At 41.7% G+C, this 13,132-nt stretch overlaps 1 protein-coding gene across 1 annotated transcript in view; it reads right to left on the bottom strand.

Annotated features, from left to right (window-relative positions):
• The window catches only part of heatr5b (HEAT repeat containing 5B), a 102,034-nt gene that overhangs the window by 12,377 nt on the left and 76,525 nt on the right, over positions 1-13,132 (bottom strand). Inside the window, exons 26-32 of the mRNA XM_078541736.1 lie at positions 11,933-12,001; positions 9,903-10,082; positions 8,691-8,925; positions 6,969-7,217; positions 6,201-6,328; positions 2,025-2,172; positions 122-394 (exon numbers count right to left, since the gene is read on the bottom strand). Of these exons, the coding sequence (XP_078397862.1) occupies positions 122-394; positions 2,025-2,172; positions 6,201-6,328; positions 6,969-7,217; positions 8,691-8,925; positions 9,903-10,082; positions 11,933-12,001 (1,282 nt within the window). The remainder of the gene's footprint in view (positions 1-121; positions 395-2,024; positions 2,173-6,200; positions 6,329-6,968; positions 7,218-8,690; positions 8,926-9,902; positions 10,083-11,932; positions 12,002-13,132) is intronic.

Raw genomic sequence — 13,132 nt, 5'->3', positions numbered from 1 at the left:
AACAGGTCAGTGGGACATAACCTGCAGATTAAATTCATTCACCTCACTGACTAGACATTGCAGGATCATTGTGTGTATTAAATAGTGCTCACTTAGTACTTGTTTTGTAAGCTGTTCTTACCTGTCGGAGAACAAAGTGATGGTAAGTCAGCCAGGATAGAAACACTGACAGCTACAAGCTGGGCGCTCTCTTCCGATAATGGCTGCGTCTTGCTGAGAACATGACTAGGAGAGTCTGACACTTTCGGATTCAGCTGTGGGAGGTGTCGTACCAGAATGAACATGAGCAGCTCCAAAGCGGCAAAAACGACGGATTTGCCAGGAATCAGGCCACCGGTTTTCCCTCCTTCTCCTAAAATGGTCAGCGGGTTCTCCTCAGGCACACATTTGTCATCTAGAAGACAACCATTTTCACTTTAAACAAATCAGAAACACAATATTTAACAAAAAATGAGAAAATAATAATGAGGGTTTGACAGGGTAGATGCTGAGAACTTGTTTTTCCTGGCTGAAGAATCCAGAACCAAGGATTGTATCCTCAGGATAAGGCCATTTAGAACTCAGATAAGGAGATTGTGAATCTTTGGAATTTGAGGACTGGCTACTAAATCAATGAATATATTCAAGACTGAGATTAATAGATTTTTGGAGTCTAGGGGAATTAAGATGCATGGAAATAGAGCGGGGAAAGCGGAATTGAGGTAGAAGATTGATCTTTTTGAGTGGGCTCGAGGGTCAAATGGCCGACTCATGATCCAATTTCTTGTTAGCAAATTTTGGGAGTGAAATTTTATTTTAATGAAGTGTCAGGAATAACCAATTTGATTCTATTCAAATTTGCCTGCAACCAAAAGACACTAAAGGGTATGAGTCTGAATGTCTCTTCTCATCCTGAATAGGTAACATGACAAAGCTTGCAGTATTACCAAATTGAACTCCTGATGTGGACCTTGCCTGCAGGAGCACACATCACAAGCTTAGACAGGATGGATGTGTACAAATTACCAACCTGATTTGGAAATATATCGCTGTTCCCTCACTGTCGCTGGGTCAAAATTCTGGAACTCCCTTCCTAACAGCACTGTGGGTGTACCTACACCACATGGACTGCAGCGGTTCAAGAAGACAGCTCATCACTACCTTCTCAAGGGCAACTAGGGATGGGCAATAAATGCTGGCCTAGCCAGCAAAGCCCACATCCTGTGAATGGATTAAAAAAATCCCTGAAACATGCTCCTGTCACATTTAGAGCTACATTCATAACACTGATCCTTCAATATCCATAAAACAGACTGCAACACACTTGGGGTAGAATCTTACCTATGGTGGGTGGGCTGGGCAGGAGCGGGCGCAGAGCTAATTACCACCTATGAGCGGCTACGCACCGCCATTTTACGCGGGCAGGCCAATTAAGACTCGCTCAGCATGACATGTAGCCAGTAGCGCTCGGCGCTACCTGTGCGGGCGGAGGGAGAGTCGGGGCCTGTGCTGTTTTGCGAAAGAGCTCAGAAATCTCCCTGAGGCATGGAGCTGTCTCAGGGAGATTAAGTGGATAATAAAAGTTTTTTAAAAAATAAGTAAAAAAATTATTTAAACATGTCTCATGGGGCATGTTTGTAAAGTGGACAAAGTTTATTTATTAATTTTATAAAACCTTCAGGAAACCTCATCCCGCCCGTGGATGAGGTTTCCTGGAAAACGCAGAGGCCGCTTGGGCTCTTCCCCTACCCGCCAACCTTAAGGTTGGATGGACAGCGTTGTTAATAGGATAAATTGCTTTCTTAATGGCCTTAATAGGCCGCTGACAGTCTGGCGGCCGCACAGCCACCTCCTGTGTGCACCCGCCGAACGAAATATCAAAATGACATACGCGTGATGACATCGGGGTGCACACGTGACGTCATCTCGTGTCAGTTTACGCGTCCGTGTGTCGGGCTGGCCCCCGCACGCTGACAGCAATATTCTGCCCTTGGGGTTTTTATTGGGTAGGTGCCAGAAGAAACTGACTTTCCTGTCCAACTCACCACAATTCTTCTTCACCAGCCCTTGGAGGTGATCCTGAGAAGCTCCGATCGTCTGCTGTACAACCATAGTCACTTGTCGTTGAACAGAGGGAGGCCCACAAGTTAGTAAAAGGCGATGTAATACATTAAAAAGCTCAACTGCGAGCAGCTGAAATAGAATGAAAGGAATATTTTATTTAAAACAAAACCAAAGCTGGTGAATGTGATCCTAGAAATGATATCTTCTTATTTAAAAGGCAGAATCAAGTTTAATTTTCAGTTCAGAGCCATCAGGAGATTTGCTGGGCTCACTTTGTTGTCATACCAAGTCATCATATTTCTGAATAGTTCAGATGTCAGCTGTGGCTCAGTGAGCAAATGCCCTCTTCCAAGTCAGAGGTTGTAGGTTCAAGTGCCACTTCAGAAGGTTGAGCATAAAATCCAGTCCAACACTTCCAGTGTAGTACTGAGGGACTGCTGCACTGTGGCGGGACTGTCTTATGAATGAGAAATTAAACCAAGGCCTAGTCTTCCCTCTCAGCTGAACTTAAAAGATCCCATTATTTTGAAGAAGAACAGTTGAGTTCTCCCAATGTCCTGGCCAATAATTATTCCTCAATCAACATCTAAAAGACACCATCTGGTTATTTATTTTATTGCTGTTTGCAGAAGCTTGCTGTGTCCAAATTGAGTGTCACATTTCCTACAGTTCAACAGTAATATATTGGCTGTGAAGTGGTTTGGGACATCCTGAAGTCATGAAAGTTGCCATAGAAATGCAGGATTTTCCTTTCTCTTTTGTAAAAGTGGTTAATGATTGTATATTGGATTGTCTGATAGATTTACTTATAAAGTACCTTCAAATAAAACTAAGACCTTCAAAAAAATTTGTTGAATTCCTTGCCCAGTGAGAATGCGTGAATCATTCATAAAGTAAATAAATTGATAGCGTTCATTGGAGTAAATAAATATTATCGGATAGCCATTACGGAGACATGGCTGCAGGATGACAAGGATTGGGTCCTGAATATTGAGGGGTATATGACATTCAAGAAGAATAGGAAGCTAGGTAAAGGTGGAGGGGTAGCGCTGTTAATCAAAGATGGCACTGGTGCAATAGTGAGAGATAACATTAGTTCAAGAGATCAGGATGTAGAATCAGTTTGGGTAGAGATAAGGAATAGCAGGGGAAAGAAGTTACTAGTGGGAGTGATCTACAGGCCCCCTAACAATAACTACAATGTAGGACAAAGTATACAAGAAGAAATATTGGGTGCTTGTGACAAAGGGATGGCAATAATCAAGGGTGATTTCAGTCTACATATAAACTGGAAAAATCAGATTGGCCATGGTAGCCTGGATAAGGAGTTCATAGAATGTTTGAGATAGTTTCTTAGAGCAACATGTTCTGGAACCAACCAGACTTGGTATTGTGTAATGTGATAGGATAAATTAGAGTAAATAGTGACCTCAGAGTAAAGGCACCCCAAGGTGGCAGTGACCACAATATGATTGAATTTTACATACAATTTGAAAAAGAGAATGGGTCTAAGACTAGTATTTTAAACTTAAATAAGGGCAACTTTGTGGGCATGAAAGCTGAGCTAGCTGAAGTGAACTGGCATACTAGGTTAGAGGATAGATCAATAGAGGAGCAGTGGGAGACATTTAAGGGGATATTTCAGAATATTTAGAATAAGTATATTCTTACTATAAAGAAATATTCTAAGGGGAGGACCCACCATCCTTGGTTAACTAAAGAAGTTAAAGAAAGCATCAAACTTCAGGAAAAAGCATATAACTGTGCAAAGATGAGTGGCAGGTCAGACGATTAGTCAGAATATAAAGGATGGCAGAGAATGACTAAACGGTTAACCAGGAGAAAGAAATTAGAGCATGAGAGGAAGCTAGCTAGAAATATAAAAATGGATAGCAAGAGCTTCTTCAGGTATTTAAAAAGGAAAAGAGTAAGTAAACTGAGTGTTGGTCCTCTAGAGTGAGAATGGGGAGTTAATAGTGGATAGGTTAAGTGAGTGGGGAAAGATCTGGCAAATGGAGTATAATGTGGGAAAATGTAAAATTGTTCATTTTGACGCGAAGAGTAAAAGAGAAGCATATTATCTAAATGGCGAGAGATTGCAGAGCGCTAAGATGCAGAGGGATCAATGGTGTCTTAGTGCATGAATTGCAAAAGGTTAGTATGCAGGCACAGCAAGTAATTAGGGAAGCTGATAGAATGTTATCATTTATTGCAAGGGGAATTGAATACAAAAGTAGGGTGGTTATGCTTCAGTTATACAGTGCACTAGTGAGACCATATCTGGAGTACTGTGTACACTATTGGTCACCTTATCTAAGGGAGGATGTAAATGACTTGGAAGCAGTTCAGAGAAGGTTTACCAGACTAATACCTGGGATGGGTGGGTTGTCTTATGAGGGTAGTTTGGACAGGCTAGACTTGTATCCACTGGAGTTTAGAAGAATATTCTTGATTGAAACATATAAGATCCTGTGGGTCTTGACAGGGTGGATGTGGAGAGGATGTTTCCTCTTGAGGGAGAATCTGGAACTAGCAGTCACTGTTTAAAAATAAGGGGTCACCCATTTAAAATGGAGATGAGGTGAATTTTTTTCACTCAATGGGTCATGAGTCTTTGGAGCTCTCTTTCTGAAAAGGTGGTTGAAGCAGAGCCTTTGAATATTTTTAAGGCAGAGGTGGATAGATTCTTCGTATGCAAGGGGTGACAGGCTATCGGGAGTAGGTGGGATGCAGATTTGAGGTTGTTGTCAGATCAGCCATGATCTTATTAAATGGTGGGGCAGGCTCAGAGGGCCAAATGGCCTACTCATGTTCCTTGTTCGTATGTTCGTAAGATTGAAGAAAATGGAGCTGCAATCCTAGCACACTTTTATCAACTACAGCTATCTGTGAAAACATGATAATTGATTAGTTCTTCACTGCAAAATATGTTTCACATAGGTCGAATTTGACCGACTACAAAGGATACCGAGAAACTGAATTCGGATTGGAGTTATTGCTGGTTCATTCTAAATCTCGCTGCAAGGACTAACACAGAGCACTCTGAGGTTCCTTTCTCACCTAAAGCAGCTTGTCATGGCTGGATAACATAAAGGTATTGAAGAAAACTCAAAGGGATCTTGACTTTTATTGTTTTGGAATGCTCTGAAGTACAGGTGAGAAATTAGATATTCTATTAGTAAATGGATTCTGCTGATTGATCCCTTTTAGGTTTTGTGCTTTTCTGCCCCTTAACAAAAGCTAATGAGTATCATGAATCATAGGTCTATTAACATGAATATGCTGCTGATTTTGGATTTTTAAAAATTATTCATTCATGCGACGTGGGCGTTGAGGGCTAGGCCAGCATTTACTGTCCATCCCTAATTGCCCTTCAGGTGGTGGTGGTGAGCTGCCTTCTTGAACCACTGCAGTCCATCTAGTGTTGGAGTTCTTTTTCCGTAACCTACTCCAGTCTACAACCCTGCAAAAACTCTCATGTTCCTTTAACTCAAGCCTCTTGTACATCCCCCACTTTCTTCATCCACCTTTGGTGTTTGTACCTACAGCTGTCTAGGCCCAAAGCTCTGTAATCCCCTCCCTAAACCTCTCCACTTCTGCAGTGCTGTTTCCTCCTCCTTTTGGATCCCTCTTAAAATCTCTTTGACAAAGTTTTTAGTCAGTCAACAGCGATATCATCTCCTTTGGTTCGATATCAAATTTAGTTTGGTAATGCTCCTGTGAGGTGTCTTTGGGTGTTTTACTACATTAAAGATGGTGTAAAAATGCACAGTTGTTGTTGTAGGATGACCCATACTGCTTCGATGGGTACATACCACAGGGAAACAGATGGTCAAATTAACAATGTATTCTATAAAGTCATGCAATGTGTTATCTCTTTTGAGCACACTGGTTATGGGTGCTTAGCTGGATGACACCTAGACTCTTTCACCTACAGGACCTGTGTTGGAATGTAGACCATACCAATAAGACAAAATTATTTTCCCACCAGCTGCAAGGGCTGTGTGTATAATGAACTTGTTCGTCTCAATCTAGATCCCTGTGAGCACAGGTTGGCAACACAAACCTGTACCATAATTCAGTACAAAATTGGCTGTCCCCTACAGCACAAATGGCAACTTAATGAATTGACAGTAAGTTCCGCATTAGCACCTTACCTGATCTTCTCCAATGTACGCTCTAGCACAATGGGAGTCCAGCAAAGTGTGAAGAGCCTTCAGGCAAGATGTTACATGTTCCAGGGGATTCTCAGGCCGAGGAGAGCACAGGAACTCGATACTGATACCTGCAAACACAAGACCCAAATCCTTTCGCTTAGGCTCCGTTTCCTTAAGTGTACAAATAAATAAAAATTTTAGATTGCGTTATTGGGAAGGGTGCAGAGAATTTACTGGAATGGTACCAGGAAGGAGGGACTTCACTTATATGAGGCGACATGAGAAGCTGAGATTGTTCCCCCTCGAGCAGAGAATGTTATGGGGAAATGTAATAGAGGTGTTCAAAATGAAGTCATTTGACAGAGTAAATAAGGAGAAACTTTTTTCTACTGGCAGAATGTTGCATAATCAAAAAACATAGTTTCAAGCTAATTGGCCAAAGAACCAGGATGGGGAGATGAGGAGGAATTATTTTAAGTACCAAGTCGTTATGATCTGGAGAGCAATGTCTGAAAGGGTGATGAAAGCGCATTCAATTCTGTAGTAACTTCCAAAAGGGAGCTGGATATACAATGGGAGGGGGAAAATTTTCAGGGCAATGGGCAAAGTGCAAGGGGAGTGGGATTAATTGAATACCCCTATCAAAGAGCTGGCATAAGCATAATAGGCTGAATGACCTCCTGTGTAGTACCATTCTAAGATTCTATGCCTAGATGCACAAAGGCTTTTGATTTGACATTGTGCATCACCCTAAATGCACTGGCTTACCAAAAATAAGTTGGAGTCGGTCTGTGTTGATCTCTTGCAAAGTTTTGCTTGAAGTTCCAGTTGCCTGACCTGGAAAGGTACCTGCTTGGTTCTTGGGCCCACTGTGAACTGGCAGACTCGTTGTCTCACACGCAATAGTGAATCCTGTGCTGTTCAACCAAAGCGCCACTGCATGCAAGATTGGGGCCCAGGAAGTGCGGTAGTGCAACCGGGCAGTGTCGATTGTTTCCGGAGTATAGAAGGCACCTCCTGTAACAAAGTACACCGTCAGCCAAAACATGCAACATATATAAGAACAATGCATAATCACACAGCGCCTTCAAAGTAGGAAAACATCCCAAGGCACTGCACAAGAAGTGTAATGAAACCAAATTTGATACCGAGCTATAGAGAGAGATATAAGGTCTGATCAAAAGCTTGATCAAAGAAGTAGGTTTTATGGAGTGTCTTAAAGCAGGAGTGGTGGAGAAATTTATGGAGGAAATTCCAGAGTTTAGAACTAGACAGCTGAAAGCATAGCCATTTTTGGCAAGTTTAATGGGCAATTAATGTGCAAATGTTGGAATTTCATTAAACTAATAGGGAGGTTGAGGATGAGATGCTATCTTCACAAGGTTAGCACGATGGAGCAGCACAACACGTCCAGCAGTTTGTGGTGATTCACAATTCACGCAGCATCTCTTCTTTGTCACTAGATGCTGGACAACTTACACGTGAATAAAATCTGGCCTATCGTTTCCATCAGCTCTCTGTTCCAGAGAAAAAATGCACTCATTGGCAACATCAGAGGCCCCAAGTCCCTTCATTCTCAGTTCAAACATCGCTTGGGAGCAGTCAAACTAGTGTTCTCTTTGACTCAATAAACAGAATCTTATCACAGTTAAATCACATCCACCCACATATTTTGGAAGTCGCACATGGTTGGCCGCTAAAGTTTATGAGCTTGAGATGCAGAAACCAGTCAATTTGCTGCCGGTAACACACCTGAACAAGTTCTGGAAAACTCCCTTCACAATATACAGGTTGCCAAGCGATAGACTGGTCAACAGGTTATATGACAAAGCCAAAAGCAGTTTTGATTGACAAAGTTTCATTGATACCAAAATAAAATGAAACAAAGTTCACAGAGCTATAATAAAAGCACTACTTGGCCACTTGCTATTGTGCAGTAACTGGGCCTGGCACAAACAGGATAAAGGTACTGTAATCTCTGTGTTACAAACACATTGAAAGATACCAAAAATACCCTAGTACAACCTAGGTTTAAAAACAGACTTGCATTAATATAGCACCTTTAATGTAGTAAAAGATTCCATGGTGCTTCAGACAACATTTCTCAGATAAAGAGCAAAAGAGGTAGGTTTTATTGAGCATCTTAAAGGAGGAGGGGTATAGAGAGGAAGAGAATAGGAATTCCAGACTTAGGGCCTCGGCAGCTGAAGGCATAGTCGCCCATGGTGGAACAATGAAAATCAGGGATGTGCAAGAGGCCAGAAATGGAGGAGCACAGAGATCTGAGTGTTTTAGAGGGACAGTTACGGAGATAGGGAGAGGCATGACCATGGACTTGTATTGTAAGAACTTGTTATCATGGATTCTGGGCTGACTTGAGGCTAAAATTCGCAGTAAATGGACAACCAGATCTGAAGGAGAGTGCTAACAAAACAATTTAAAACTCAAAAGAACCGAGGCAGGGCTCAGCTACAGCACAACACTTCTTACCATCAGATGGCAACTGGCTTGCAAATTCAGCTGGCAGAGTTAAAAGGGCATAGTCCTTCAGTGCAGCAAGCCAGAGGCAGCTGAGAATGGGCAGTTCCGGCTCAACTAATGTAATCAAGCTATCTGGAGGGAGCTCATCCACTGCACTGAAGCCATCATCGTCATCCTTATTCTTCATAGATGTCACTGGCTTGGTCTCTGCTTCCTTCTTGGTCTTCATGGCTACAATATAGACCTGGAGAGATGAAAGACAAGTGTTGGGTTAAGTTAAAGGGGGAATAGTGTTCTCGAGGTCATAAATCTATTTGCTCAATTTTACTTGATGTGGCTGTTCTTGGATAAAGCAGACAGAAGTGGGAAATGATTCTTCCAGGTTAACCCTAGTTATAAAAATACAGGATTGGGAAAAAGATATGAAGGTGGGTGGATTGTGATGGGGCATCTTATCTCTCAGGGTGACATGCAAGTATAATCCCAAGCTCCCACTGAGCAGCTCCATTGTAGCTTCAATTCACTAACCCACACTCCCCACTTTACTGGGACTACAAGATTACTGAAATGATCTTATAATGAGGGATACAGAAACTGTGCAACAAGATGGATCTGGATACAACTGATGCAAGCTTATTAATAAACAGCTGTCGAGGCAATCCACTGTGTACACTTTCAACAATGAATTACTCGGTCACTGCTACCTTCTATTGGGAGATAGACTGCCAAAGCAAAGGATCTGATTGTTGCAGGGATTAACGTCACAATGAAAGAGCAAAGCTAGCACTACATGAGTTAAGCAGCCAATACAGTGAATATTCGAGTATGTTTTAGGCTCAATAAAGCTGCTGCAGTTAATTAAACAGGTGATTCCTGCTATAAGTTAACACAAACAGACAATTCATTCTACTATCAGGATGCAGTGTTAAACAAAATCAGCCAGGGCTCCGGCTCCTGGTAGCTATGTACCGAATCCCACTAGTTAGTCAGTTTCGGTCCAGGGCAGGATTGCTTTGGTGGACATGCACTACAGTTAAATAATCAACTGCCATGCTAAATGAGCGAGATACTGTAGAGGTGTTGGCACCTATGGGACTGAGTCCAGCATAAGCCACTGACTGGTGGGGAGGACAGCTCAGAAAGGAATCATGTTTGCACTTGGACATTCATTCTGTTGAGTTTGTTTTAATCCATATCCTATGCTAACCTTTGCAAGCTTACCTCTGCCCAAGCTTTAAGCACAGCCAGCTTCTCCATTGTGGTAGCACTCTCACTGTACAATTGGCTCAGGGAGCCCTTTCCAGATTGCACCTTGTCTAAAGAAGATACCAACAGATTGTGAACTCTGCGCAGATCATTCAGGTCACTAACCACCCCACTTCCAATCCAGGTGCTGCAAACCTGCAACAGACAGCAATCATAATCAATTCCCATGTAAAGGTAGTGAAAGCAATTTTAACGCATCAATCAACTTTCAAAAACAGAAACAACTTGTATTTATATAGTGCCTTTAATACCCTAAGGCGCTTCACAAGAGCATTATCAATCAATATTTGACACCAAACCACATAAGGAGATATTAGGATAGGTGACCAAAGACTTGCTCAAAGAGGTACGTTCAAGGGTCATCCTTAAAGGAGGAGAGGGGCAGGCGGAGAACTTAGGGGGCGGAATCCCAAAACTTCAGGCATGGCTGCAAAAGGTGGAGCAATTAAATTTGGAGATGTCTAGGAGGCCAGAATTGGAGGAGTGCAGAGATTCTGGAGAGTTGTCGGAGATTACAGAGATAGGCAGGGTGAGGCCATGGAGGGATTGGAACATGAGGATAAGGAATTTAAAATTGAGGCTTTGTTAGATTTCACAGTTTTAAACTTACCACTCAGAATATGGCAGATTTACAACAGAACATAGTTACTGTGAGGCCTGTTAAGATCAGACGATTAGGTTACCCAGATTTTCTGAAGTCTAGAAGTTAAAGGTAATCTGTTTAGAATTGGTAACCATCTCTCCCTCAAACTCATGGGAGCAAAGATAAAATACCCTGAGACTTATCTTTGCTGAGAAGACAGAGAGGGAAGATGATAGAAGTCTTTGATGTTCAGAATGCTTTGGTCATATCCCAGTAATAACTCTTCTGTCATGTTTAAAATTTAAGCAAAAGGGTCATATTTACAAATTGAGGACAGATTGGAGGGATATGACAAGCGGTGTTCCCCAAGTATCATCTGTTCTGCCTTAGCTTTTCACCATGTATAATAATAACCTGGATGAAAGAATATAGAGTTGTATATCCAAGTTCATAGAGGACTCTTAGAAGGCATTGTAAGTAGGTTGGAAGTTTACAGTAGGAAGTTACAGACTAAGAGCGGGCAAAATTGTGGCAGATGGATATTCAATGTAAGCAAGTGCGAGGTTATCCATTTTGAATCCGTGAAAGACAAATGGGAATGTTTTCTTAACCGCGAGAGACTAGCAGCCGTGGAAGAACAAAGCCTAGGGCACAAATCATTAGAAGTTAGTGCATAGGTAGAAGAACTAACCAAAAGGTGAGTGGCATGTTGGTCTTTACGTAAAGTACAGAATCAGAGATATCAGGGCTGAAAGGGTTAAACTGAGGGTGGGCTGGCTGCTTGAATAAAAACAAAAAGTGCTGGAAAAACTCAGCAGGTCAGGTAGCATCTGTGGAAAGTAACAGGGTTAATGTTTCAGCTCGAGTGACCTATCATCAGATGAAAAGTCACTTGGCCCGAAATGTTAATTCTGCTTCTGTCAGCAGATGCTGCTTGACCTGCTGAGTTTTTCCAGCACTTTTTGTTTTTATTTAAGCAACCAGCCCTCGGTTTAACCCTTTCAGCCTGTATCTCAATTGTTCTATATTACTGGTATCTGATATCTCTGAATCTGCACTCTACGTAAAGACCAACATGCCACTCACCTTTTGGTTAGTTCTTCTACCTATGCACTAACTTCTAATGATTTGTGCCCTAGGCTTTGTTCTTCCACGGCTGCTAGTCTCTTGCGATTAAGGAAACATTCCCATTTGTCTTTTACGGATTCAAAGTGGATAACCTCGCACTTGCTTACATTGAATATCCATCTGTCACAATTTTGCCTACTCTTAGTCTGTAACTTCCTGCTATAAACTTTATTTTATGATTTATGGAAAGATAAATTAAGTGACTTTCAGTGAAGTCTGAACGTGGTAATGATCAAGTACTTCCTTGTGGATTTCACAGTGGCTAACTAATTACCTGACAGGCTTTAGCAGTAATGTCAGATGGAGTATCCTGGGAAAAGGCAGGTCTCAAGGCTGCTCCAACCTGAATATAAACAATAAAATGATACATGTCACCGATGCTGAAAATTCAGGTTACCATTAATACAGCACAAGCAGTCCCACTAGCAGAATAATACCATGCGGCCTCCTCTTTCGCCACAAATAAATAGGGTCTGGGCAACAATGGGCAGGGGAAATTTACAGAAATTCACTGTCAATTTATTGTTCACAGTTGGGCAACTGTGTGCTGTGCAGTGCAGGAAATCGAAAGCCGAGACCCAGGCTGGCTCCAGAGTAAAACTGAGGGTGTGGATCCTGTTATGTCAGGCCTTTACATTGCTAGGGTGCATAGTAAAATAATTGTAACTGCACACCGTGTTACACAAGTTATCCTCAGAATACGTGTATGAGCGACTCGTGAGTTCCAAAAAAATTAAACTAAAACACAGATTTTTTGCTCATTTTAAGCCTGTAATATAGAACAATTGAGATACAGGGGAAATTCATCCAAGCGTACAGTGGAAATTTACCCATACCATCACTCCCTTACTGTGACTGGGGCTAAACAAAAGAGGATATTGGCTAAATTCAGTGATCCGACTCTCGCAGGGTAGCATTGTTTGAAGTACTAGTGTTGCAGGCCCATCTTTGATTGACTCCTTCTAGTATAGAAAGACCTAAGTGATTACACGACCAATGAATCAGTTCAAAACTGCTATGTCCAGGCATAATTGGTGGTTGACAATTAAACAACAAACAGGAGAAGATGACTCCATGAACATCCTCATCCTCAATGCTGGCGGAGAGCAGCATGCAGCATGTCAATATTTTATAAGTACATCCTCATGCTTTAGATCTTTAATTACCAGGCTCTGTTTCCATATACTCTATCTCATGTGCCTCGGCTAAACAAATCATTTACATTGAGAACAGCCTCAATTTATTACATCACGTTTCATATTTTTATTTCTTCACAACAGGAAGCTTCCAAGTGAATTTGTGCTGTACCGTCCTTTGCCTCAACATTGTTCCTATAATGAAAAACCTAAAGCTGCACATAGTATTCCAAATGTGATTTTACTAAAACCTTACATAAACTCATTAGCATATGACTTCTGTATTCTATATCACTGGCCATAAAATGAGCAAAACTCTCTGTGTTTAAGTTTAATTC

This window comes from Cetorhinus maximus, chromosome 5, assembly GCF_964194155.1.
Source record: "Cetorhinus maximus chromosome 5, sCetMax3.hap1.1, whole genome shotgun sequence".
NCBI classification, from domain to species: Eukaryota; Metazoa; Chordata; class Chondrichthyes; order Lamniformes; family Cetorhinidae; genus Cetorhinus; species Cetorhinus maximus.
Note: the sequence above shows the minus strand (reverse complement) of the source record. Positions and strands in the feature narration are given on the sequence as shown.